We start from the raw sequence: 27,057 nt of genomic DNA on the forward strand, positions 1-27,057 counted from the left end.
CACACACACACACACACACACACACACACACACACACACACACACACACACACACACACACACACACACACACACACACACACACACACACACACACAGTTGAATGAGTTACTGTGAGAGTAACTCATCTTAACCCTTTAGAACTGATAAGGAATCTGTTCTTTTGGCATTTTAGCATTGGGTATTCTAAAATAGCAGGTGTACAAGCACGCCAAGCTGGTGCATATGCTATTTTTGAACATTGAAAAAATAAAATAAAATAAATAAATACAAGAAGAGAACTTCTGATTTAAGGCATTTGTAGAATCTGCCTCAGGTCTTAATTGATACCCAATGTTGTGAGTTGCATCATTGAACCATGAAGGATGCACACAATAAGACTAAATAAAAATGTGGACGACAAAGAAATGCAAGATCAAATTAGACAAAAGGCAAAATACAAATGTGAGTGCCAAAAGACTTTAAGTTTCAAGATGAACATTTTTATAGTTTATATATAAATGTATATATCATCTCTGGGACCCTAATCTACACTGTAAAAACATCAGTATTCAAATGGAACAATCCATTTGCAGGTCCCAAATTCTCCCAATGCCGTGTTAATTAGCTATGTTTCAACCTCAGCTGAACTTGGCCAAAATAAAAAATATTTCACTCGACAATGTCCAGAACACGTTGAAATATGGCTTGATTAGACCACAGAGGGAGTCATCAGTCGGATATGTTGTGTTCACCACTATGCCTCTGGTCCAGAACGCAACCCTGGTGCTGTGCAGGCTCAAAGAAACGGGTCATTTACTTTAGGAATTTGCTTTGAATTTGCCAAGAGAATCAATAATGAAATCATGGCCTAGTTATTTATGTCTGTAAACTGTTGGTGTCATTGTTGTGCTGCAGGAGCCATGCGAGACATCCAAGGCCCTGGAAGCGTATCTGGGATTCCATACCAAGGCATCAGGTTTCATAGGACCAATCAACCCTGGGTACTGTGATGCTGCGTCCCTGGTGGGCAAAGGCTGGAACAAGGTAGGTGGTGCGTGCAGGGGCGTCACACCAAATTCTGGGCCCTGGGTACAAGGATTCACTGCGGGCCCCCCATGAATGTTAACTATTGAAAAATAGCAGATATACAAGCTCACAGCGCGGCACCGAGTGCCGCGCTGCAAGCTTGTAGATCTGCTATTTTTTTTGAAAAATTGTTAAAATGTGTGCTAGAAACCCATGTTTCCATGTCAGTGATGCTCAAACTTTTTCATGTGAGAAACCCCCAAAATGATATGAATTTGGCCACGGACCCCCATCTCAAAATATTTAGTTCCAGGGACCCCCCCCCCCCCCCCCCCCCTGAAAAATAGCAGATCTACAAGCTCGCAGCGCAGCACTCAGTGCTGCACTGTGAGCTTGTATATCTGCTATTTTTCAATAGCTAAAGTTACTAGGGCCCCTCCACCTTGGGCCCTAGTAACTCAGTCCCACTTTCCTACCCCTTGTGACGCCCCTGGGTGCGTGTGTGAAGGGCTTTAACAACATAAACCTTGGTGTACCAGGATATTGGACATGTTATAATGGTGAACATTCAGTCTCCTGCATGTGGGATACCTGTCAAGTAGATTTTAAATGATTAACTATAATTAGGGTAATTGTTATAATAAGGGGTGCCAAGTAGACATGTCTACCAGAAAGAAAAATAATGAGCTCATCCTTACCAATTTAATCTAAATTTAATATATAAGTGTTACAAAGGACTTGTACTTAAACCCTTGTATAGTTGATTAATCAAAACACTTGTTTAACTAATTTTAGAAAATCTAAATCCAAGTTTCAACCAGTGGAACACACCAAGAAATGACAATCACATGCTTGAAAATTAAAGTAAACCAAAAATTGACCGGTATCACAACTTATTAAATCAAATGTTGGCAATATTAACAAAATATAGATTGTTCACCAACCAGTCTCATTTACAAATAGGGGATTTCATTATCAGCCATGAAGTCATAAATGCTCCTGTAGAAACAATTAAACTCGCTCACTCACACTCAGCACAGTAGGCTACTCGCTCTCTCACCATCGCCAACAATATCATCATCACCCTCAATTTAGCGCACCTGCCGCATCCAGCTGCAATCAGCCTGCCTGTGGCATTTAGAAGAGCCCAGCAGAGACCAACGTGTCACCGGTCTGTAACATTGTGTGTGTGTGTGTGTGTGTGTGTGTGTGTGTGTGTGTGTGTGTGTGTGTGTGTGTGTGTGTGTGTGTGTGTGTGTGTGTGTGTGTGTGTGTGTGTGTGTGTGTGTGTGTGTGTGGTGTGCAACTTTGGGAGAGTGTTTTCTGCAGGTCTTTCAGTCCGAGTGTATCAAAGGGTGCGTTCGGAAATGCGCACCGGGTGTGTGCTCACTGCTCAGTGTAGTGAGTGCCTAAACCCAACCCTAATCCTAACCCTAACCTCAGTAAAACTATGCCTAAACCCAACCCTAACCCTAACCTCAGTAAAACTATGCCTAAACCCCAACCCTAACCCTAACCTCAGTAAAACGATGCCTAAAACTAATCCCAACCCTAACCAGACCCGGTGCGCATTTCCGAACGCACCCTTTGTTACACTCGGATTGAAAGACCTGCAGAAAACACTCTCCCGTGCAACTGTAGGCCTATATTTGTTGCACAATAAAGATGTTAAACTATAACATTTTCTCTCCTCTCTGCTCACCTCTCTCCTCTCCTCTCCTCTCCTCTCCTCTCCTCTCCTCAGCCTCTGTTCTCGTGGAGCTGTGTTGGTACTGAGTTGGATGACGTCCACAGTCACCCCACCTTCGCCCACTCCATGCCCCGGCCGGCTCAGGTGCTGCTCAACCTCATGCACTACTTCAGGTGGGCCCATGTGGGCATCATCTCCTCCTCGCAGGACATCTGGGTGGAAACAGCCACCAAGGTTGGAAAAATGTTCTGTGAAAAAAAGCACGGAAACCACTAGAAGAAGCGGCGTCGCTTTGATTTGGTTCCCTCCGTTTGTTTCCCCAATCTCTATTAAAATGCTCGAGTAGCCTAGTGTAGTCTTTCCAGTCGCTACGAGTTGGACTAAAAGATGCATATACCAAACACATTTTTCAAAAGCAAAACTACTCCGCATCAAGGACTTTATTAGGTAGGCCCAAAAGTATGTCCTTGACCGCAGGGGAATTATTTGGGTTAAAACTGTTTCCGGTGGATAGTTCCGGCCAAATTGTAGTCCTTTGAGTACTACAACATGACGTTTTGTGGTTTCCGCTCCAGACCGGTTACAAACCCGAAAAGTGAAGTGATCCCAGACTAGGTCTACTCTAGTGCTTCAACACTAGTACTGATTTAGAGGGCATTTGTAGAATTGGCCTCAGGTCATAATGGGTTAACTCGGTGTGTATGTACTGTATTGTCTCCCATCCAGCTGTCTAACTCTTTGAGAGGCCATGGCATGCCGGTCAGAATGGTGGCTTTCATTGAGAACACACCCCACGGCGTCAAAAGAACCCTGGACAAGGTCCGCAAGATGGGAGACATGCGCTGTGAGTCCTACTATTGTTTTGTGATGGCTAGTAGTTACTTTGATTTTCTGTATGTTCTGTTCAAAGTCAGACATCACTGACTAGAGGCCGCTATCCCCTGGATCACAAGTTATTTTTCACATTGAAAATCCTTTAGGAAATTCAAAGATCGCTTCATATAAGAAAAATAATAAACAAACAAGCCAGGGTATTATACTCATATATGGATATGAAGCATCAACTGATAGTGGAAAAAGTAGGCTACTAGTTTATTCAAAGAGTACAAAAAAAAGACTTTACTGAATGTAACTCAATAATATCATAAACCAGAGCCTTGTATAGAGAGTTCCGCCAATGCGGGGTCAGAAACAGCGCCGGTCATGTGGTTCATGTAACTCGAAATGTCACTTTCTCCTCATAGACTCATGTCTATGTAGAAGACCTGGCCCCATGAAGTGAATGTGAGGTGGCGGTGGCGGTGGCGGTGGCGCGATCGACTCTCTCGAATACACGGCTGTCATAAACTACACAGTCTGACAAAATCGCAGGGATGATTTGTTTCTTTTTGTAACACAGTTCTTATATGACACCCCCTAGTGGTCGTCCTCTGCATGCACTCGGCGCTGCTGGGCGGCGACCTCCAGAAGGAGCTCCTGGAGACGGCCTACGACATGCAGATGATCGACGGCTCGCTGGCGTTCGTGCCCTACGACGCACTGCTGTACAGCCTGCCCTACCGCAACGTGACCCACGCCGCCCTGAGGGACAGCGCCAGGCTGCTGAAGGCCTACGACGCCGTGCTCACCGTCACCGTGGACTCGCCCGGGACGTCTTTCTACGAGGCCCTCACGGGCGCCGTGCAGAGGGGGGAGGTGTCGAAGACCCTGAAGCCACAGCAGGTATCATGAGAAGATGATTGAGATGAGGGGGTAGAACAATACTCCTATCTGGTTCAATACCATTTAGGAGAAGGTGCGCTCTCTGCAGGAGTCTTGTGGAGAGGTCTGTAGTTTCTTTGGGTGCAGATTCATGTAGAACTTGAAATGAAGGGAATATCCGCACTCTCTTGAATTATGACTTCAATAATTATTTATTTATTTATACATAGGCACAGCAGCAGCAGTCTATCTAGAGAAACGGACGCGTTTCGGCCTACTGGCCTTCCTCAGCGTTTCAAACTATAATAAGTCAGTTAGAAGTGACATATATAGCTAAGCAATAGGTTACAGCTGTATCTCATCAGGGGAAATTGGTTACCTCCCATCTTTTTTAAACAATTTCATTTTCACAATACATCTATAATAAAAAATACTTAAATAATTTACAATGCATACAGTTTCCACAGTCAGTGCAGTCAAAAATTCGAGATGAGGGGGTGACATGTCATGCCGAGTGGATCAGTTTGTTTCAATGGGGGGGGAAGTAACTAAGTACACTTGTTACAAGTACTGTCTTTTAGTACAGAGTTAGTATAGTTCTGGGGACAGTTCAGAAACCCGCCTACCAGTGACTTCATCAATGGGGAATCCAAGCGAACCAAAACACCAAAAATAAATAATCTTGTTTGAAATGACTTGCGGATGATGTCACTGGTAGGTGGGTTTCTGAACTTCCCACAGCCCTCCGCTGAGACGCGTAGATTTGTTCGTAGCATTATAAGAAACTGAACTTCTCTCAATCTGTGCACCGTGGACACAGTAGACATGTATAGCAAATAGCAATAGGTTATACCACTCTCTGACCACAATAATTATGCGTGCGTGCATTCCAGGTGTCTCCTCTGTTCGGTACCATCTACAGTTCCATAGTGTTGATGGCACATGCCGTGCAGGGGTTGAGGGAGTCAGGTGACCGGCTATCGGGAGGAAACCTGGCCAGACACGCACGCAACCTGACCTTCCAGGTACTGTACGCAGCAGCCCTCACATTCAGGGAGAGAGCCATCGCAATTACTTTTATTAAACCAAATATAAAATGTGTGATTTAAAAATGGTAACATTGGAGTTTCTGTGTTGTGTGAAGTTCATGCAACCGTCTGCCTCACATTGCAATCAATATTACTTTTTTTAAGAAGGATAGATTTATTAATAAATAATAGTTTTCACATTAAAGTAAATGTTAATTGCATGTTGCCTCGTTAAGTTGACTAAAGTTGATTCAAAACAAATACCATCCTCAACGATTGTGTGTGTGTGTGTGTGTGCGTGCGTGCGTGCGTGCGTGCGTGCGTGCGTGCGTGTGCGTGCGTGGTTGCAGGGTTTCAGTCACCCCATCAAAACCAGCGGATCTGGAGCTGCTATGGTCAACTATCTGGTGTTGGACACAGATGGACTGTCCTGGGAACTCAAGCCCACATACATGTATGTTGTATTGTTGTTGTTTTGGTTGGAATGGAATGAAAAGCTGGACCCCACTGATCTGATACCACCAAAGTGTTTAGGATCACAGTAAAGTTATTGATTGTTCTTAGCTAGTATTACTATTATTACAGTGGTAATAACAGTCTAAATATTTTCCACATCCATCCCACATTCTCTGCATAAAATTACATTTTGATCAGTAGCTCCTTAAAGGATTAGTTCACCCCCCAAATGATCATTTACTCACCCCATGGAGACTTGAGTTCAATAATATTTTTTTGTTTTTTGTCGCATTTGAGGGGACTCTTTGTATAGGCCCATTGATTCCGGATGGAGACCCAAATGCATTTGGGTCTCCATCCGGAATCAATGGAGGTAAATCTAAATCAAATCAAATTATTGGCTTAGGAATGCGACGAAAACAACAAAATATATTGAACTCAAGTCTCGATAGAAAAAAAGTCACTTTGGGGTTGAACTACTCCTTTAAAGAGTTGGAAAAGAGGACCCTGCCAACAACAGAAGCTACTTATATCAGTAACTGTGAACTGAATTGAATGAATCACTGAATTGATTGATGACAGGATTGATATGGAAGTCAACTTGCTGCGGTTCCTGGGCAGAGAGATCCACTTCCCCAGTGGCCACGGACCCAGCAAGGACCACTCCTGTTGGTTCACTAAGGGAGTCATCTGCTCTGGGGGTGAATGCTCTCACACTCACATACAGCACATACTGTACACCAGTGGGGCGACATAGCTCAGGGGTAGAGAAACCGTCATTAGAGCACGAAGGGTTCTCGAAGAGTTCCCAGTTCGAATCCGGGCTCCCCCTGAGTTAATGTCGAAGAGTCCTTGGGCAAGACTCTGAACCCCTAATTGCTCCCGGTGAGTAGGTTGGTGCCTTGCATGGTTTCCTCCGCCACCGGTGTATGAATGTGTGCGTGAATGGGTGAATGTAATGCACAATCTATGTAAAGCGCTTTGGATAAAAGCGCTACATAAATGCACCATTTACCAGTGGTTCTCAAACTTTGACATTTCAAGGTCTCCCCTTAACTTTGACAGCATACAAAAAAAAACATTTGTACACTGTCAAAGTTACAGATTTGTAAGGGTTAATTTAGACCTCCGTAAAGGAACCTATAGAGTCCTTGAAATCCACTTTGAGAAACACTGCTGTACACCATGGATGGACACATGCATATAGTCGCTGTCGGGTGGAAACTGTATGTCCAAAACAGTTACTTTTCCAAACATTGGAGAAAAAGAGACAAGTGGATCCAATGTAGTTATTCTTTTGTGCTGTACAGGCCTATTGGTTCAATATTTATAAAACCCACAGACTCAACCACTTTCACTCAAAAAAATAAAATAAAAATAGACAGAGCTTGTAGATATTTTCAGTTTCGTGACTTTTGTGTGATACTGTCGTATGACGAAATAGGTTATTAATTTACGCAAAAAATGTAAAAAGTTGATTATAATACCTGTATATGAGAAGATGTGGATATAGGAGGTTTCTGCCCTACAGCTACGATATACTGCACACGTGGACACACAGATGCCCACATAAACAGTTAAATATACACGCGTACAGATGCAGACATGCATGATTACTCTGCACAGGGCCCACCCACACACTGTTTGGACACGATCGCTCATGCCAACACATACACATCTTAACACGTTACATTGGAACCAAATGTTTTCCCTGGATTCTAAATAGTGACGCTCTATACAGCTATGTGACATTTACTACAGTGAACATGTTTTTTAAATATTAAGAGGGGTGACAAATTTAAGGAACATCTCATGGTGCTCTGAGGTCATAAAAATGTATAAAAATGCTGAGCATGCCCATTCCACCTCGATTTTGGATCAAGATGGCAAGAGAAAAAGATTTAAGTGACTATGAAAGAGGGTTCATTAGTGGGGCACGGGTGGCAGCCAGGAGCTTCAGTCACCAAGACTACTGTTTCAGTAGGAACACATAGTAACTAAAGTGACATCTGCATTTACAATAGATCTGTTGAAAAAGACGTCAGCAAATAGGGTTGGACATGGGGGTTGCACTTTAAGTCACACTTTGTATAATCTGCTAAATGCCTAAATTTTTAATTGAAAGCACACATTCAACGACCGTGATGCTTGTGCATTAAAGGACAACTTTGTTTTTAATACAAGGGTTCATATTTTAGATTGTAATTAGAGAAAAGAAAAGACGAGTGTTAAAATGTTTTCATTTACTGCTTTCTATCGTTTTAGCGATTTTAATGACTTTGATTTGCAAGTGGCTTTTAGACACAATAAGCCCATTCCCAAGATGCACCACAATCTTTCATGGGCAAATGTGACTTATGGGGGCTAGTAGTGTTACTGTAAAGAAATCGCCAGCTTATGTTTCAAAATACATATTTAGCCACTTGCACGTGTGGCACTCGTTAAAAACACCAAATTGCACAATAAAAGTAGTAATAACTTATAATTTCAATAATAAAATCACAAGTAGAAAATAAAGTGCACAGGTGCTTTAACTTAATTAATAAAAGCCGACAACGCCACCTTTTGTTAAGAGGTCTGGTCCTCAAGTTAAAATGTAAAATGTAATAAAAAGGCAGCACAGGTTCGTCGGATAACTTGGATTAAAAAGGCAAGAACTTAAAACAGAGGCGTGTGTATCAAAAGTATATAACAAGTTTATTATCCTATACAGCGGGCATCTAAAACAGCCAAGCAACAATAAAAACCACTAGGTAAATGTTATATAAAAGGGCCCTTTAAAACTAAATAATAAAAACAAAACAGAATAAAAACCAGTCCAGTGGGAAATGGAGGAAACGACAGGGGGGGGGAAGAAGATCCCGTGGGAGGACGACGACACCGCACTCGTTACACCAGGACGCCACACCAATCTGCTCCGGTACCCTGTGGAGGACAGGGAAAACGCCAGTTCAACTGTTCACAGGTATGGGACCCTAACGCTAGTGTAGCAGGCTATGGACCACGAGTGTCGTTGTGTAGTTGGAGACCTACCGGCAGCCAGAGCGAAAGCCCTGGCGCTGCGGTGACTTCGCGTCGACACTCGGGTCAGCGTTTTCCCACTCGGTCCTCCACAGGGCACGATGGGGTCGTCTCAAAGGCAGCCGTCGTCAGTCGCTCGATCGTCTATTCCCCTCTCCGTCCCACTGCTCTGCTGGCTCTGCTCAGCTGCGACGTCTCTCGCTCAGTCCTCTGTCTGTCTCTGTCGTGTCGCTCCGTGTGCTAAAGGCTACAAACTTTTTAGAGTCACCGCTCCCTGGGGGAAACCCGCCCCTCTGTCCCAGCGCAGCATTGATTGGTCTGCTTAATCACCCGGCTGCTACATAGATTGTCCTGGGTGCCGTGGCAGAAAACAGAGTTAATGCATCCAAAACATATAAAGAATAAACACAAAACATGCAGCAAAATAAACAACTCAAATCCATGCAGGTCAAATTATATAATAGAAATAACACAGCAACCAATAATCAGAATAAGCAAAAGGAAATAACACTGCAAAACTCCAAAATAACCACTGCAAAATAATAACAAAAATGAATGCATTTTCTGCCTGCTCACATCCCCCCACTCTTTAAGTGTAGCAGTCCCTGCGATCGCTGTTTAAGCATCTCTGTACCTATTGGGAGCCTGGCCCAAGTTGGGCCTGGCAGAGCGCCTGGGGCCACCTTCTGCAGGGGCTGTTAAGAAACCATAAAAAACCTGTTCTGGGGGCCTCTGTTCTGAGAGTGGTTCCGGGGCTAACGGAGGTGGCTCTGTTGTGGGGGCTATACATACTTTTAGAGTAGTTCTATGGGCTGTTCGTTCCCGCCCTCCCTTCTCTGGTTGGATCCTATATACCACCCCTGTTTCACCAACCTGTTCAATAACCACAAAGGGTTCGGGGGCCCACCAAGTACGCAGTTTGCCCTCTCCTTGCCTAGTCTGGTTGCGAACCCACACTCTCTCTCCGGGCAACAGAGGTAGTGTGTTTGCTCTTCGATCGTAACACCGTTTACGGTTTAAGGCTGCATTCCCCATCTTCTGACTAGCTGTGTGGTATGCTACAGAAAGACGCTGGTGGTGATGTTGGACCCAGTCCCCCCACCCAAGGCGGAGCTGTTGTGGCTGTGTTCCTAACCCAACATCAACTGGGCGCCGTAGATGGCGACCAAACATAAGGAAGGAGGGAGCATAACCTGTTGTACTGTGCGTGGTGTTGTTATAAGCATGTACCAATTCTGGTAAGTACTCGGGCCAACGACCTTGTTTCTCCGTCTCTAAGGTGCGGAGCATATTGAGTAGGGTCTTGTTCCAGCGTTCAGCCCCCGCATTACCGGCTGGGTGGTAAGGGGTGGTCCGGCTCTTAGAAATGCCATAAGTATCGCATAACTGTTTCATAAGGGCTGATTCAAAGTTAGCCCCCCGGTCAGAGTGAAAACGGGCGGGGCAACCAAAGGGTTGGATAACATGGGTCCACAATGCCCTTACAGTAGTTTGGGCAGTTTGGTCTCGTGTAGGAATGGCCCAACTAAAACGAGTAAACAAATCAGTTGCGACTAAAATGTTTTGGTAAGGGTCAGCGGGGCGGCCTAGGGTCAAGAAGTCTATGCCTATCACCTCCAAGGGATAAGAAACAGTGAAAGGGTGTAGGGGCGCTCTAGGCTCTACTCTGTCCCTCTGTAGGCTGCAGGCGACACAACCCTGTTGAAAGTGACGTACCTCCCCCTCCATGCCAGGCCAGTAGAACCTCCGACGGAGCTGAGCCAGGGTCCGGTCGAGGCCTGCGTGGGCAGCAGCTATATGCAGCTCCTTCCAGACCTCCTCTCTCCTTGAACCTGGACATATGATCTGGGAGTACACCTCATGTGTGTATTGGTCAGTCACTTTGCGATACAGAATGTGATCTTTCACCTGCAACTTCTTCCACTGTTTGAACAACATCTGGGCCCCCCGAGACCAAGTGCGGCGCTCGGCCAGTGCAGGTGCCCTCTGTTGCTCTACACACCTTGCAATTAACTGGATATCCACGTCCTGGGCCTGTGCTTCTCGCCACTCACTGCCAGCCCACCCTTCTGGTCCGGCAGCAGGTGTCAGCTCCACGGCTGCTGTTGTTACTGGGAACCGAGACAAGGCATCAGCATTGGCATTACTTCTACCTGAGCGGAACTTTATGTCATAGGTGAAGGCAGCAAGCCGTGCGACCCAACGCTGTTCCACAGCTCCCAGCCGAGCAGTCTGTAGGTGAGCAACAGGGTTATTGTCAGTGAAAATGGTAAACTTTACACCCGTCAGATAGTCTTTGAACTTCTCAGTGATAGCCCATTTGAGGGCCAAGAGTTCCAACTTAAATGAACTGTAGTTTGCGTCATTCTGTTCTGTTGGGTGTAGGCTCCGACTAGCATAGGCGATCACCCGTTCCTGGCCGTCTTGCACTTGAGCCAACACTGCACCTAACCCACGGTTGCTTGCATCGGTGTATACTATAAAAGGTAGAGAATAGTCTGCATAGGCTAACACAGGGGCCTCTGTAAGGGCGGACTTCAGTGCGTCAAAGGCCTGTTGGCATTCTGATGACCAAATTACTTTTCGGTTTTGAGACTTCTGGTCAGCTGGAATACCGGTTAACAGAGTATTCAGGGGCCTTGCAGTGGCGGCGAAGCCATGCACAAAACGTCTATAGTAACCAGCGAGGCCTAAGAAACCTCTGACCTCTCGGATGGTGGAAGGGACAGGCCAGTCTCTTACTGCTGCAACTTTATCGGGGTCAGGCCTGACTCCGTCACGGTCCACTACATGGCCCAGGAATTTTACCTGACTCTGCAGTAGTTTGCACTTATCCAGTCGTAGTTTCAGCCCGTGGCGCCACAGTTTTTGGAACACCTCGTCTAAATGCTGCAGGTGAGAGGAGAAATCAGGTGAGTAAATGATTATATCATCTAAATAGACAAGGAGGGACTCTGTCAACTGGCCACTCAGACATTGTTGCATCAATCGTTGAAATGTTGCAGGGGCATTACAGAGACCAAAGGGCATGCGCTTAAACTCATACAACCCGAGGGGTGTGGTGAAGGCGGTTTTCTCCTGGTCTCTGGGGTCCATGCCAACTTGCCAGTAGCCACTGGCCAGGTCTAGCGTGGAGAACCACTGGGCTTTAGTAAGGCTGGTGAGTGTTTCTTCAATTCGGGGTAGGGGAAAGGCATCTTTGTGTGTCACAGAATTAAGTTTCCGATAGTCAACGCAAAAACGCCAGCTTCCATCTTTCTTTTTGACCAGGACTATAGGCGCGGCCCACGGACTACAGCTTTCTTTAATTACATCTTTATCCAGCATGTCGGACAACAGGGTTTTCATCTCTTTGTACATGGATGGAGGTAAGGGTCGGTGCCTCTCACGGATAGGCGCTGCATCACCTGTGGGGATCTGGTGTTGTACGATGTCAGTGTGCCCAAAATCTTCATCATGGACCGCAAACACTTTCTCCCATTTAAGTAGCAGGTCACTCAGCTCACCTTGCTGTTGTGGGGGGAGCTCAGGTCGCTCACAAAGGTCACGCACTTCCTGGGGCAGTGGTCGGACGGCACCGTCATCATCCACTCCCACCATGGCTACCTCCACTGTTCCATCTCCATCCAAGGACAGGCTTAAATCATGGTCTCCACGTACATCCGAGTCATCAACATGGTACAGCTTCCCCAACTTCTGGTAGCGGCCTAGGAACAGGGTATGAGGGTGGGGGTTACATATGCGCACAGGGACACGGCCACTCTTCACCATGGCCAGTGAGCGGGCCAGCCCAAAATCTCTGTCTGGCAAGGACTCGACTAAAGCCGGGTAATCTGCACCATATGGACCTCTCCTGGCACGTCCCCACACCACCATTTCACTTCTGGGGGGTACCTGTATGCGTTGTCTGCTGGCAGGCCACACATACCCCAAGGATCCGTCCTCCTCCATGACAGCTTGGACTCGTCGACAGGTGGCAAAGGCATTTCTCCACACGGCCTGGTCCTTGCCCTGTCGTAGTGGAAAAGCAGGCCTCTCGGGCCAATTAAACAATGCACTCCAGCAGGCATTAACAACATTCATGCCTACAATCAAGGGATGTGTGCAATGCTCATCCTTCACAATGACAACTCCTCTGCCAGGTATGTTGATCCCCTCCAATTCAAGATCCAAAACGGCATAACCAGTATAAGGGATTTCAAGGCCATTTGCAGCTCTCAGTCTAAAGAATAATGGCGTTCTCCCAAGCTTAGCCTGGGAGAAATGTTCCTCAAATAGACTTTGCTGCATCAAGGTGACCTGTGAGCCTGTGTCTAGGAGCCCTTGTAAATTAACACCCTCCATATTCAGATTGATAGTTGGACATTGTCCAATAAATGCCTCTGTAGCCCTTAATGGTGAAGATTTATCAACCCCTGCCCCACGGACCTCAGCGACAGGGAGTTCTAGTTTAAAGGTGACTGTTGGTTGGTAGCTTGTCTACAGAATCTTGCAATGTGTCCTGAGCGTTTGCATTGGCGACAGATAGGCCTACCTTGGTCATCCCAATCATTGTCATAGGTTGGTGTGTGTCGTCGCTGCTCTCGGTGGCCCTGCCGTTGTGGCGGTGAGGGTGTATGGGTTGAGGCAGGCTGGAGAAGCGGCCTGATTTCCTTCATGAGCTCTTGGGTGAGCCCCTGCATCTGGGATTTGACATCCTCCATAATTTCTCTTTTCAGAGCCGCTTTCCAATCAGCCTCCTGAAATGATTGAGAGACAGGTGTACGATTAACGGCATGACAGGTAACCTCAGTTGACCTACTTCCTCCATGTTCTGCATCCAGCAGAAGTGCTTCCTGACGCACTGCATTGAAATCATCGTCAGGGTGTCGCCTGGCATAAACCTTCAGGGCCTGGGTGAGAGGGCCTTCACTAAGCCCCAAGAGAAACTGCTCTCGAAGAATAGCATCGGAGGGGGCGGTATCAGGGTTGTGTCGCCGCAGCCCACAATAAAGCTCTCTCAACCTTAAAATAAATGAGGGGACACTCTCCCCAACCTGTTGAGTGCAGCTAAAAAACTGTGACCGCAATAAAGGAATTGGGGTTTTATGCCCATATAGAGAATCCAAATAATCAAATATTTTGTTCACTTTGTCTCGATCTCCGGCATCAAGGACACTAACCTGCCGTCTTGCCTCACCTGTTAGCGCCCCCATCACAATATCTACTTTTTTTGCATCTGATAATTCTTGAGAGCCCAGCAGCCCATGGATTTGCTCTTTCCATTCTGAATATTTTATATCTCCATCTGGCCCTTTAAACTTAGGCAGCCAAGGGGCTCCTGGATAAACTGGCATCATCATCATTTTTAGCACACTCTGTTAAGTTTTGCCTCTTTTTAAAAACAACACAAGTTATCCTTGCCGACAACAGCCAATTTGTGGCACTCGTTAAAAACACCAAATTGCACAATAAAAGTAGTAATAACTTATAATTTCAATAATAAAATCACAAGTAGAAAATAAAGTGCACAGGTGCTTTAACTTAATTAATAAAAGCCGACAACGCCACCTTTTGTTAAGAGGTCTGGTCCTCAAGTTAAAATGTAAAATGTAATAAAAAGGCAGCACAGGTTCGTCGGATAACTTGGATTAAAAAGGCAAGAACTTAAAACAGAGGCGTGTGTATCAAAAGTATATAACAAGTTTATTATCCTATACAGCGGGCATCTAAAACAGCCAAGCAACAATAAAAACCACTAGGTAAATGTTATATAAAAGGGCCCTTTAAAACTAAATAATAAAAACAAAACAGAATAAAAACCAGTCCAGTGGGAAATGGAGGAAACGACAGGGGGGGGGAAGAAGATCCCGTGGGAGGACGACGACACCGCACTCGTTACACCAGGACGCCACACCAATCTGCTCCGGTACCCTGTGGAGGACAGGGAAAACGCCAGTTCAACTGTTCACAGGTATGGGACCCTAACGCTAGTGTAGCAGGCTATGGACCACGAGTGTCGTTGTGTAGTTGGAGACCTACCGGCAGCCAGAGCGAAAGCCCTGGCGCTGCGGTGACTTCGCGTCGACACTCGGGTCAGCGTTTTCCCACTCGGTCCTCCACAGGGCACGATGGGGTCGTCTCAAAGGCAGCCGTCGTCAGTCGCTCGATCGTCTATTCCCCTCTCCGTCCCACTGCTCTGCTGGCTCTGCTCAGCTGCGACGTCTCTCGCTCAGTCCTCTGTCTGTCTCTGTCGTGTCGCTCCGTGTGCTAAAGGCTACAAACTTTTTAGAGTCACCGCTCCCTGGGGGAAACCCGCCCCTCTGTCCCAGCGCAGCATTGATTGGTCTGCTTAATCACCCGGCTGCTACATAGATTGTCCTGGGTGCCGTGGCAGAAAACAGAGTTAATGCATCCAAAACATATAAAGAATAAACACAAAACATGCAGCAAAATAAACAACTCAAATCCATGCAGGTCAAATTATATAATAGAAATAACACAGCAACCAATAATCAGAATAAGCAAAAGGAAATAACACTGCAAAACTCCAAAATAACCACTGCAAAATAATAACAAAAATGAATGCATTTTCTGCCTGCTCACACACGCATGCCCCCACCCACTGAAATCAAGGTCATTAAAATCGCTAAAACTATAGAAAGAAGTAAATGAAAACATTTTAACACTCATCTTTTCTTTTCTCTACTTACAATCTAAAATATGAACCCTTGTTGTAAAAAAACAAAGTTGTCCCTTAATGTGATATGTAAAGAAAAGGCACAGGTCTCCGCCAGGTCAGGTAGATTATTGTGGGCCGGAAATGTTCGGACGGATCAGTCTTGATCACATGACTTTAGAGATAACACACATACGTGAATTATGAAGCTGCTGCACATTTGTGCAGCAACACACTGTTGGTGGTGTTGAGTCTGACGCTTGCAGTCAGGCTAATACAAACACACTTTCACAGACACAGACACAGACAGACATACACACACTCTCTCACACACACACACACACACACACACACACACACACACACACACACACACATACACACGTGCCTGTACTGTATATATTATAGTCTCTCGAAAAGTTATACAGTAACTGAAACTTTCCTCAAAATTAAACGTGTCCACTGCTTTGTGTGCTCCAGGTATAGACGTGTACGAGTCCACTGGAATAATACTTGGGCCGCTGCTGTCTTCTGTGTTTGCTGTAGCCCTGATCTACGGTGTCAGGTACTTGTACAGTCCCAGTATCCATACACAAACACACCACTTCTACGCAGTGTAAGAAATAACTATGTGACTTTGACATTATCACTCTGTAAAATGGTGGATTATAATAAACCTTGCAATGCTATTTTTGAAAAATTGTGAAAATGTGTACAAATCTTTGAATGTATTTATATACACTGTATATTTTTTATAGCGAACATTTTTAACTCAAATCTTTGCTTCTGGGGGTCCCTGGAACAAAACGAAAGTTTTTTGACATACAAGGTTTCCACCCGACAACGACGATATTCAACATACAGTAAACCAGTGGTTCTCAACGTTCTCAATGCAGGGGGGTCCCCAAATTATTTTGGGGGGGTCCCCAGATGATTAGCTTATTGTGAAACATTGTTTTCCCACTCAACAACCAACATAACCAACATAAAGTTTAAGTGTATATAGATAGAGGATATATGCACATTATAAAGTGACAATTTAAGGACTTTTTTAATATCTCTAAAATGACAAATTAAACATAGGCCAAATTGTCAAATATTAGTGGCAGAAATCACAATAGATCCGTGTTATACAAAATGTAATGCCTCTTAGTGCTCGTCAGGGTGGGAGGGTCCCCCGTTAAAATATGATGGGGTCACGGCCTGAAAAGGTTGAGAACCGCTGCAGTAAACTCCCTCGTTTTTCACCGTTGGTCCTTTGTTGTGCAGGCGAAGCCTCAGGATGATGAGGAGCCGCAGCAAGATGATACTGACGCTGGCTGACGTCACCTTCATCAACCCGTCGCTTTACAACAGGGTCAGTGCACTCTGCTGCATCTGTTTGTACAGCAAGCAGTGGTGGAACAAGTGCTCTAATGTTTTACTTAAAGGAGTTATAGTCAACTTTTTCATTGTAGGGCCGACACTTTGTTTACATCCTAGTCTATAGACTAGAATGTAAACAAAAGTGTCGGTCTGACAATGGCCAAAATGATTATTTCATCATTGTTTTACGCTTTTTGTGGTCATTTTTGAATAGAAACACATATATGAAGCTTATTTTTTTATAAAAAAAATTCGAAACATTTTTATTTTAGCGTCCGTTTTTCAAGAAAAAGTTGACTATTATAGCTCCTTTAATATTTCATAATAATTTACTGTAATTGGCGTATGGTATTTCAAATGTATTTGAGTAAAAGTACAAAAGTATTGCCATCAAAATATACTTAAGAGTACCAAAAGTAAAAGAACTCATCATGCATGAAATGTCCCATTTCACAAAAAGTTTTTGAAAATGTCAGATCCATAAGCTGTGAGCTTGCAGATCGTCTGTTTTCAAATAGGCCTAGCCGCAAGTATAATAGCACTGAAGTAGTGAAATTATACATTTTGTAATAATGATCCAAATCAGAACACATAGAATTCATAGATATAGAATACAGAATCAAAAACATAGATCTAGAACACCTAGAATTCATAGATATAGAACACAGAATCAAAAACATATATCTAGAACACATAGAACACTATAGAATCAAAAACATACAGTAGAGTAAGGTACAGTAGAGTACAGTAAATTACAGTGCAGTGAGGTACAGTAAGGTACAGTACATTACAGTAAGGTTACAGTAAGGTACAGTATAGTAAGGTACAGTCAGGTACAGTATAGTAAGGTACAGTCAGGTACAGTACAGTAAGGTACAGTAGAGTACAGTAAAGTACAGTAAAGTACAATACAGTACGGTACAGTAGAGTACATTACAGTAAGGTACAGTAGAGTACAGTAAAGTACAGTACACTAAGGTATAGTAGTGTACAGTAAAGTACAGTAGAGTAGAGTACAGTTAAGTACAGTACAGTACAATACAGTAAGGTACAGTAGTGTACAGTCAAGTACAGTACAGTAAGGTACTGTACACTAAGGTACAGTACAGTAAAGTACAGTACAGTAAAGTACAGTAGAGTACAGTAAGGTACAGTACAGTAAGGTACAGTAGTGTACAGTCAAGTACAGTACAGTAAGGTACAGTACAGTAAGGTACAGTAGAGTACAGCAACGTACAGTACAGTAAGGTACAGTACAGTACAGTAAGGTGCATTACAGTACAGTAAGGTACAATACAGTATAGTAAGGTACTGTAATGTACAGTACAGTAAAGTACAGTACAGTACAGCACAGTAAGGTACAGTACAGTAAGGTACAGTACAGTAAGGTACAGTAAAGTAAAGTACTGTAAGGTAGGGTACAGTACAGTACAGTAAGGTACATTACAGCACAGCACAGTAAGGTACAGTAAGTTACAGTAAGGTACAGTACAGTAAGGTACAGTAAGGTAAAGTACAGTAAGGTACGGTACGGTACAGTACGGTATGGTACAGTAAGGTACAGTACAGTACAGTACACACACAGGGTATAGCTGCTCAGATTCACCGCTCCACTTCGAACCGGCCAGACTGGGCCCGCACACAGTAGGCATTGCAGGGCTGGGCCCTCACACAATAGGCGTTGCAGGGCCGGAATGGGCCCCCACACAGTAGGCGTTGCACGGCCGGACTGGGCCCCCACACTGTAGGTGGTGCAGGGCCGGACTGGCGGTGCAGTGCCGGACTGGGGCATCACACAGTAGGCGCTGCAGGGCCAGACTGGGCCCCCACGCAGTAGGCAGTGCAGGGCCGGACTGGGCCACCACACAGTAGGCGCTGCAGGGCCAGACTGGGCCCCCACGCAGTAGGCAGTTCAGGGCCGGACTGGGCCACCACACAGTAGGCGTTGCAGGCCCGACTAGGGCACCACACAGTAGGCGGTGCAGGAACGGACTCGGCCCCCACACAGTAGGCGGTGCAAGGCTGAACTGAGCCCCCACGCAGTAGGCGTTGCAGGGCTGTATCAGTTGGATCACTGCTGCAACGTAGCTGTGAGCGCGATCTCTAGATGTGAGCGGCCCTTTGGGCTGCGAACTTCTAGTTATAACAAGAACAGCCAGAACTATCTATCAGTTTAACTATTCTTAAAGACACACACATTATAACACATTGATTAAACATTCCTCCTCTACCTGTGTGCAGAAGAGTGCAGATGAGAGCAGAGCCAGCAGCCGCGGCGTGTCAGAGATCGAGCACAGCGTGTCTTCCATCTCCATCCTGACGCCCCCCAATCCCGAGAACTCCAGCGTGATCGTCTATGAGGTGAGACGCACTGTCTCTGAACCTGGAAGCTGTACTGCCTTATTATGGTCTGGGTGTTTTGGGATTTGAAACCTTGGAGATTTGAGTGTCTGAAATACATTTGTAAATTTGTCCAGTTATCAGATCACAGAAACGTTTGACATGAATTGGGACATTAGGGTGGTTTACAGTAGGGGTGCAACAGTGAATTGAACAAATCGATTTAATCGATAGACAATTACATTTGAATAAAATAATTTAAAAAAAATATTCCAAAATAGAATTACAATACATACAATAGAAAGAAATAGTTAATTGCAGATCACAAGCACAGCACATATTTTTTGCTGGATAACGATTTACTGGATTATAAAATAAATCTATTACAATCTTGTAAAAAAAAGAAATATATCTAATAGAAAAAGTAATCACTAAGACAATAATTGATAGTTGCAGCCATAATACAGTTAATGTTTCTATTCCCTCCTGTAGGGAGACTGGGCCTGGGTGAGGAAACTTCCAGTAGGATCCTTCACTGGCGTCACCCTTAAGACCAGGGATGTATTTAAACTGGTAAGTTACTGCCATTTTCAACCTATTTTCTGTCTGTATTTTGCCTTGCTACTATAACCCTATCTCTGTAAAGCTGCCTGTCTGTGTATCCGTTAGTTCAGTGCTTCTCAAGACCAGTCCTGTCCAAGTCCAGTCCTGTTACTGCGGGTTTTCCACCCTACCAGATATAACTAGTCCCTGATTAGACCAGATGAACCCATTAAGACCTGAGGCTGAATCCAACAATGTCTTCGGTTTTCTCGAGAGAAAAATGTTGCTATATCAGTGATTCTCAAACTTTATCATGTCAAGGAACGCCAAAACTATACTGTATGTATTTGCCGCTGATCCCCATCTCAAAATATTTAGTTCCAGGGATCCCCAGAAGCAAAGAAAGAGTTGTGTTTTAACAACACAACTCTTGTATGTCTGTCTAACCCATCGGCAAAACAATAAAAATGTTAGGGGGTGTATGACACCAAGTATTTGGAGGTGCTTGATGTGAACATTTTTTGGAAACCACCACCGTCACAGAACACAATCCTTCTTCATCTCTCCTCCTCCTCCAGATGAAAGACCTGCACCATGAGAACATCAACCCCTTCTTGGCGTTCTTCTACGACTGCGGCGTGTTCGCCACGGTGACAGAGTTCGCCTCCAGGGGCAGCCTGGAGGACCTGACCCTCAACGAGGACGTCAAGCTGGACTGGATGTTCAAGTACACACTGCTGATGGACCTCATCAAGGTATGGAGTCAACGAAAACTAACAAAATAACCAAAACTAAACATGAAAAAAGTTTTTTGTTTTTGTAAATTTATAAGCGTAATCTGTAACAGATTGTATTAGACAATTACTCTGGCCCTTTTCAATCCTGCACCTGATTTATTTGTTTATCGTTAACGTCCGAAAGTATATTTAAATACGATTCATTCATTATTGGAAAGGATAATGGACAGATTCATTGATTTTAATATATCGTCACTGTCGGGCAGAAACCTCGTATCTCCAAGTTTCAAATGTATATGTTTTTTCGCAAAGTAAAGCCCTGCTTCATCATACAAGGCCGTCGCACAAAGGTAGTGAAAACAGCAGATCTACAAGCACACAACGCCTCGCGGTGCGAGGCGTTGTGTGCTTGTAGATCGGCTGTTTTCACTAGTTTAAATCATTTTTTAAATGATAAACGCAAAACGAACGGTTTTGGACATACAAGGTTTTCACCCGACAACGACGATATATAAATTGCCCCAGCCATTTGTCATGTATGTCAATGGTTCTCAACCTGTGGGTCGGGGACCCACCAGATGGAGTGACAATTTAAGGACTTTTAAATACCTTTTTAAGAACTCCAAAAAGAAAGAAAGAAAAGGAAAAAGCCAAAGACCATTAATAAAAAAAAAAAACTATACCAGGGCTTGACACTAAGGTCTCAGAGGCAAGTACAGGTCATGTTCTACTTGCCTTCAGGTAACAGTGTATTGTCCATGTTGTCAGGGTATGAAGTACCTCCACAACAGGGGACTGTGCCACGGCCGTCTGAAGTCTCGTAACTGCGTGGTGGATGGACGCTTCGTCCTGAAGGTCACCGACTATGGATTCAGGACCATTCTGGAGGGTCATGGCTTCCCCTGCCCAGAGCCAGCTCCTGAGGGTGAGCTAGTTACATAGAACACAATGAAGAACACCCAGAGGTTCTGGAAACCAAAGACATGGATCTGTTGGTCGTTAATGAGTTCATTACATACAGTGTGCTACACTATTAATTGTACACACATGGTGTGTGTGAGTGGCAAGTACATGTGTCATGTGTGTGTGTGTGTGTGTGTGTGTGTGTGTGTGTGTGTGTGTGTGTGTGTGTGTGTGTGTGTGTGTGTGTGTGTGTGTGTGTGTGTGTGTGTGTGTGTGTGTGTGTGCGTGTGTGTGTGCAGCGCCGTTAGAGTTAATGTCCCGATAGGGACAGAATCGTCGTAACCCATATCCCCTAACCCCCAACATGTGCCGTATTCGTCCTCCCTTCCATTCAAACGTTTGACATACGTGACCCCAAGAGGTCAAAAGGGAGACTTCTTGTGATGTCCATCCCAAGAAGTCTCCCGTTTGTCTCCGATGCTTGATCCTGATTTTGGAGAGTCCTGGACCAACTAATTATACTTATTTTGTCAAAGAGTGCAATGGTTTCCCATACATTTGAAGAACTTATATTTGATTAAAGTTTCTATTTGCATTAATTAATATGCTATAAATGAATAAACTGAACATTTAAATTTGCCAATTTAAAAGCTCACAAGGCGTCGCAACAAGAGGCGTTAAGGATGCCAGGTTGAAAGTGGTTAGAGAGTCAGGATTGCCAATACCGATGCCAAGTTGGCTCTAGTTGTGCTGTGTGTACTGTATGCGATTATGGTGTCTGTAGGAGATGGGGGGGGGGGGCTGAAGATTTACTCTGACTCGGACGGCACTGAGTTGGCTCAAGCAATGCTCGACAGGGACGTGCTGGCCATTGGAAAAAGCGGGACAACTCCCGAACGGCCGGTTCATTCCTGGCCGGTACAGGCCGGCCATTAGGAAAAAAATAAAAATAAAATGTCGGCCTTCGTTCCATTTTGGGGGCTGGGCGGCCAACAAAGTAAATCGTCACTGTCGGGCAGAAACCTTGTACCTCCAAGTTTCAAATTTGTACATTTTTTCGCTTAGCAAAGCCCTGCTTCATCATACAAGGCCGTTGCACAAAAGTAGTGAAAACAGCAGATGCAGATCTACAAGCACACAACGCCTCGCACCGCGAGGCGTTGTGTGCTTGTAGATCGGCTGTTTTCACTAGTTTAAATCATTTTTTAAATGATAAATACAAAACAAACGGTTTTGGACATACAAGGTTTCCACCCGACAACAACGAAATATAACTCATGTACAGTAATTGGCCCACTGGCTTGTCACTTGTCATGATCTGAAATGGCAAATCTTTGAGTAGCAGCAGCCCTATAGAGAGAGAGATCTCTCTCTATAGCGCGCAATGAGGGCCTCTCCAAGTCTTTTTCCCGGGCTGAATCAGGGGCCCAGCACGTCCCTGACGCTCGACACGGCGTCTCGCTCACTTTAGCTCGCTTGGCGGTGTCTCACGTGTGTGCGTGCGTGTGTGTGGTCCAGAACTGTTGTGGACGGCTCCAGAGCTCCTGAGGATGGGTCACCCCATGCCCTCCACCCGGTCTGGAGACGTGTACAGCTTCTCCATCATCATGCAGGAGCTGCTGAGCAGAGGACGGCCCTACTTCATGCTCAACCTGTCCGTTACAGGTAAGGTACCAGAGGCAATAGCGTAAAGCAGTGGTTCTTAACCAGGGGGGTCCCCAAATTATTTTGGGGGGTCCCCAGATGATTAACAATGTTGCAATATTGTTTTCTCTCTCAACAGTAAACAAACCAACATAAAGTGCATTTAATTGTATAGAGGGTGTCTGCACATTTCTAAAGTGACAATTTAAGGACTATTTAATACCCCTAAAATGACAAATTAAACATTGGCCAAATTGTCAAATATTAGGGTCAGAAATTGTGAAAATAGCTAATCTGAAAGAAACCCATCATCTTGTGACATCATCGTTTGACAGATTTCTTCACAATATTTTTGAAAAAATATTTAGATTTTTATTATCGCAAGAACAATGGCTTCCACTTTAACATTGCAACTTTTCAGGAATAGAAAGCCTGCATTTTCTATTAGCTTTGGATTCCCCATTGATGATGTCACAAGATGATGGGTTTCTGACCTGCCAACAGCCCTCCTCAGAGACACAAACATTAGTGAGGACCACTTATATGAAGATAGGTTGAAAAGTGGTTTTGAGGTACTTTTATTTTACTGGATCATTTCCCATTTTCAATACGTTTACTTCTACTCCACAACATCTCAGAGGCAAATATTATATTTTTACTCAACTACAATTATTTGAAAACTTTAGTTACTAGTTACTTTGTGGATTTTGATGTTTAATTCTGTTTTAAGCCCTTTAGAACGGGTACACATTATTGTGTATCATTATTTCATGCTTTAACTATTGAAAAATAGCAGATATACAAGCTCACAGCGCGGCACCGAGTGCCGCGCTGCGAGCTTTTAGATCTGCTATTTTTTTTAAATTGTGAAAATTAGAATTTTAACCCGATTCTATAAGTGTCTTTTGAATCCTTCTAAGGTTTTTTGAAAAACCTATGTTTCTATGTCAGCAATCTGGCTAGCCATCGTCAAAGAAAAGGTCCTTTTCACTTAACTGGAATTTTTACAAAACACACAGTAACCACTTCAGCCCTACAGTACATGTCAGACATTTGAAGATCTTCTATTCTCAAAAGATTTGTATACATTTGAAAACTTGTGAAAAGGTGTATTCTGTAATGAGTACTTTCTACTTTTGATACTTTAAGTACATTTGATACCAACACTTTTGTACTTTTACTCAAGTACATTTTGTATTCCGGACTTACTTAAAACTACCTATGAGAGTGGATTCCCGATTACACCAATGCATTTCAATGGAAATGGAGCGTTTTTCTTTTCTTTTTGCCATACCTTACTTAGCAACAGGCATGATGAATTTATTTGAAGAAGTACATTTTATTTTTTCCCCTGTAGCCAAGGTTTGGCAGTTGCCATACCTTGCCATACCCAATTGACGCCTCTGCCGTTGACAGTCTAAGTGTGTTAGGATGTGTATGTTGAGCCGTCCGCCTTCTTCAGGCCAGCCAGGGCGTCGGGGATGGCAGAGAGCCGGAGCATTTCCACCTCCAGGGGGTGGAGCCTGCCGGTGACGACCAGCGAATGGAGAGGCTCGCCCAGGTCACACGACGCCAGCTGCTTCAGCGTCGCCGTGGCGACGCGCTGGTCGTCGGCGCCGAGCCTGGCCACGCCCACGCACACCGTGTCCTCCGTGAGAGCCGGCTCCTCCCCCTTCTCCCTCCTGTTGGAGACGATCTCCAGCAGCTGCTGCGCGGCCTGCGCGGCGGTCATGAACCTGGGCGGCTGGAACACCTTGCGGCCGCTCACCATGTCCTCCACGGACTGCTCCTTGACCCTGATGTCCAGCAGGCAGAGCGTGTGGAGCCCCGCTTCCCTGTTCCTCCTGATCTTGTCGTAGAAGCTCTCCGGCCGCCAGCCGTCCGTCCAGAACACGACGGACGCCGTCTCGCCGAAGCTGTACAGCTGCAGGCCGCAGCATCCCACCGCCGTCAGGACGGAGGCGTTGTGGAGCACGCGGTGCGCTATGCCTTGGCGCGCCGCCCGCAGCACCAGGTCGCTGTGGGTGGTGGCGGCGAACGGGTCTCCCACCACCAGCAGGGCCACGTCGGCCGCGTCGGCCCCCGCCAGGATCTGGTCCGCCTCCTGCTCCACCGTCTCCCGGTCGGCCGCGATGAGCTGGCGGCCGTAGAAGCGCTCCAGAGCCTGCTGGCCTCCGGGCAGGACAGAGGTGTAGGACTCCAGGTAGACCCGGGAGCACCTCCGGATCACCTCCAGGCCTTTGACCGTGATGTCCTTGACGTCCCCTAAGCCCAGGCCGATCAGATACAACATGACAGACGCTACAAAGGACACCAAACAAAACAAGCACAAGAAACTCTGATGAAACAAAACACTATGCTCTCTTTGATAAGTCAGTTATCAGTGTACTGGAGGCCAGTCTATGATGTCAGTTGTCTATGACATCCGTATTATACAAGTCAGTCATCTCCATATTTGGGCAAAAACAGAGAGACATTGTGCATTATGTTTCCCATTCGGGGCAATGACGTCATATTGATGATGTCAGTCATCATCAGCATATTTGGGCATAAAGACATGACCGATTAAGTTGATAAGCTGTAGCACCAATGGTGGCGACCTTTTTTAGCGGGCGGTTTTGTAACCTCCCATTTCCTATGACCAATATGTTGTAATGTTTTTGGCGTTACGGGTTGATTTCTTTCGCCTTTCTTTTAAGGCGCAGCCATGATCTCATTAATGAAGCACACGGTCGGCGGTTTGGCCAGTGTCTGTAGACATCCACAAGGCGCTTTGCAGTCTCACCTGAAGGTTTTGTCTGCTGGACTCAAGTCGTTTGAAATACCCCCAGACTACAGCGACGTGGTTCTCCCTGAACGCCCCAAACTCAAGTTCCTGAACAAGGTGCCCAACTTAAAGAAGGCTAAAAAGGAGGGAAAGAGACTGCGCGACATCCAGGGACCAGCTAAGGCAGCGAACGCCTTCACTACGGGACAGTATGCCATCGTGGCCATGGGAGGGGGCTTCATACATTGGGGTCACATAGAGATGATGCGTCTGACCATCAATCGCAAGATGGACCCCCGCACCACGTTCGCCCGCTGGCGCATCAACGGCCCTTACAAGCCCATCACCCGCAAAGGCCTGGGTCAGCGCATGGGCGGCGGGAAGGGCGCCATCGACCACTACGTGACGCCCGTCCGCTACGGCCGCTTCATCGTGGAAGTGGGAGGGAGAGTGGAGCTTGGAGAGGTGGAGCCCATCTTGAAGGAGGTGGCGAAGAAGCTGCCGTTCCCTGCCAAGGTGGTGAGCAGAGAGAGCCTGGCGGCCATGCATCAGGAGCAGGCAGAGAGGGAGGAGAACAACCAGAACCCTTGGACCTTCAAGCAGATCGTTCAGGGCAACATGCTGGGCATCAGGAAGGTGCTCAGCCCCTATGAGATGAAAACCGACGGACGTTTCACTGGGAAATTCCACCTTCCTTGGAGGGTGTGACGTAAGACTTTATGGGAAGGTTGATACAGTGGCGACTTGTGCCCTCCCCACTATATTATAATTATTATGTAGACAGATAGACAGACCTTTATGAATGAACTTTGTGGTAACTACCACAGTGTTCATATACCCTGAAGAAGGCAGTTGGCTGCCGAAACGTTAGTTTATTGTTGCTCTGTGTCCTATAATAAATATTGGCACTTTGGCTACTGTGTGTGCGGCCACCTTTCTGTCTTTTTAAGACAGCTTTTGAGTTTACACTGTCGTGAGCCTGCACCACTACAAGGACTTGGTGTGCGTAGCATTCCTGTGCACAGTGTTTAACTACCACAGTGTTACCACAACTGTGATTTCGCTTCACATTGGCATCAAATAGACCCTAAGAATTTCATTCAGAGCCTTTTTGTAATTGAACAATAAAGCATTTTTAGATTAGAAACCAGCCAAACCAAGGTCTGAAACAAACTATACAGATATATACATGCATA

General features: G+C 45.4%; 3 protein-coding genes across 3 annotated transcripts in view; 2 read left to right on the forward strand and 1 right to left on the reverse strand.

Moving 5' to 3' along the window:
• gc2 (guanylyl cyclase 2) overlaps positions 1-27,057 on the forward strand; it is a gene marked incomplete at both ends in the record, with an annotated part of 70,424 nt that overhangs the window by 22,349 nt on the left and 21,018 nt on the right. Inside the window, 16 exons of the mRNA XM_080741557.1 lie at positions 898-1,026; positions 2,753-2,932; positions 3,425-3,542; positions 4,119-4,420; positions 5,293-5,424; positions 5,778-5,881; positions 6,466-6,584; positions 10,592-10,686; positions 13,728-13,863; positions 16,043-16,127; positions 16,832-16,919; positions 19,169-19,288; positions 19,760-19,840; positions 20,389-20,565; positions 21,316-21,472; positions 22,969-23,115. Of these exons, the coding sequence (XP_080597683.1) occupies positions 898-1,026; positions 2,753-2,932; positions 3,425-3,542; positions 4,119-4,420; positions 5,293-5,424; positions 5,778-5,881; positions 6,466-6,584; positions 10,592-10,686; positions 13,728-13,863; positions 16,043-16,127; positions 16,832-16,919; positions 19,169-19,288; positions 19,760-19,840; positions 20,389-20,565; positions 21,316-21,472; positions 22,969-23,115 (2,170 nt within the window). The remainder of the gene's footprint in view (positions 1-897; positions 1,027-2,752; positions 2,933-3,424; positions 3,543-4,118; positions 4,421-5,292; positions 5,425-5,777; positions 5,882-6,465; positions 6,585-10,591; positions 10,687-13,727; positions 13,864-16,042; positions 16,128-16,831; positions 16,920-19,168; positions 19,289-19,759; positions 19,841-20,388; positions 20,566-21,315; positions 21,473-22,968; positions 23,116-27,057) is intronic.
• On the reverse strand, positions 24,521-25,387 carry LOC308298218 (diphthine methyl ester synthase-like; the record flags this gene model as incomplete). The annotated part of the gene is made up of 1 exon (XM_080741779.1): positions 24,521-25,387. One exon carries the CDS (start codon positions 25,385-25,387, stop codon positions 24,521-24,523), a length of 867 nt encoding a protein of 288 aa, XP_080597905.1.
• On the forward strand, positions 25,802-26,569 carry LOC308298221 (large ribosomal subunit protein uL16m-like; the record flags this gene model as incomplete). Its single annotated transcript, XM_080741782.1, has 1 exon — positions 25,802-26,569. The coding sequence occupies one exon, from the start codon at positions 25,802-25,804 to the stop codon at positions 26,567-26,569; it is 768 nt and encodes a 255-aa protein (XP_080597908.1).

Source organism: Nannobrachium achirus (genome assembly GCF_963921795.1).
Source record: "Nannobrachium achirus genome assembly, chromosome: 14".
Lineage (NCBI taxonomy): Eukaryota > Metazoa > Chordata > Actinopteri > Myctophiformes > Myctophidae > Nannobrachium > Nannobrachium achirus.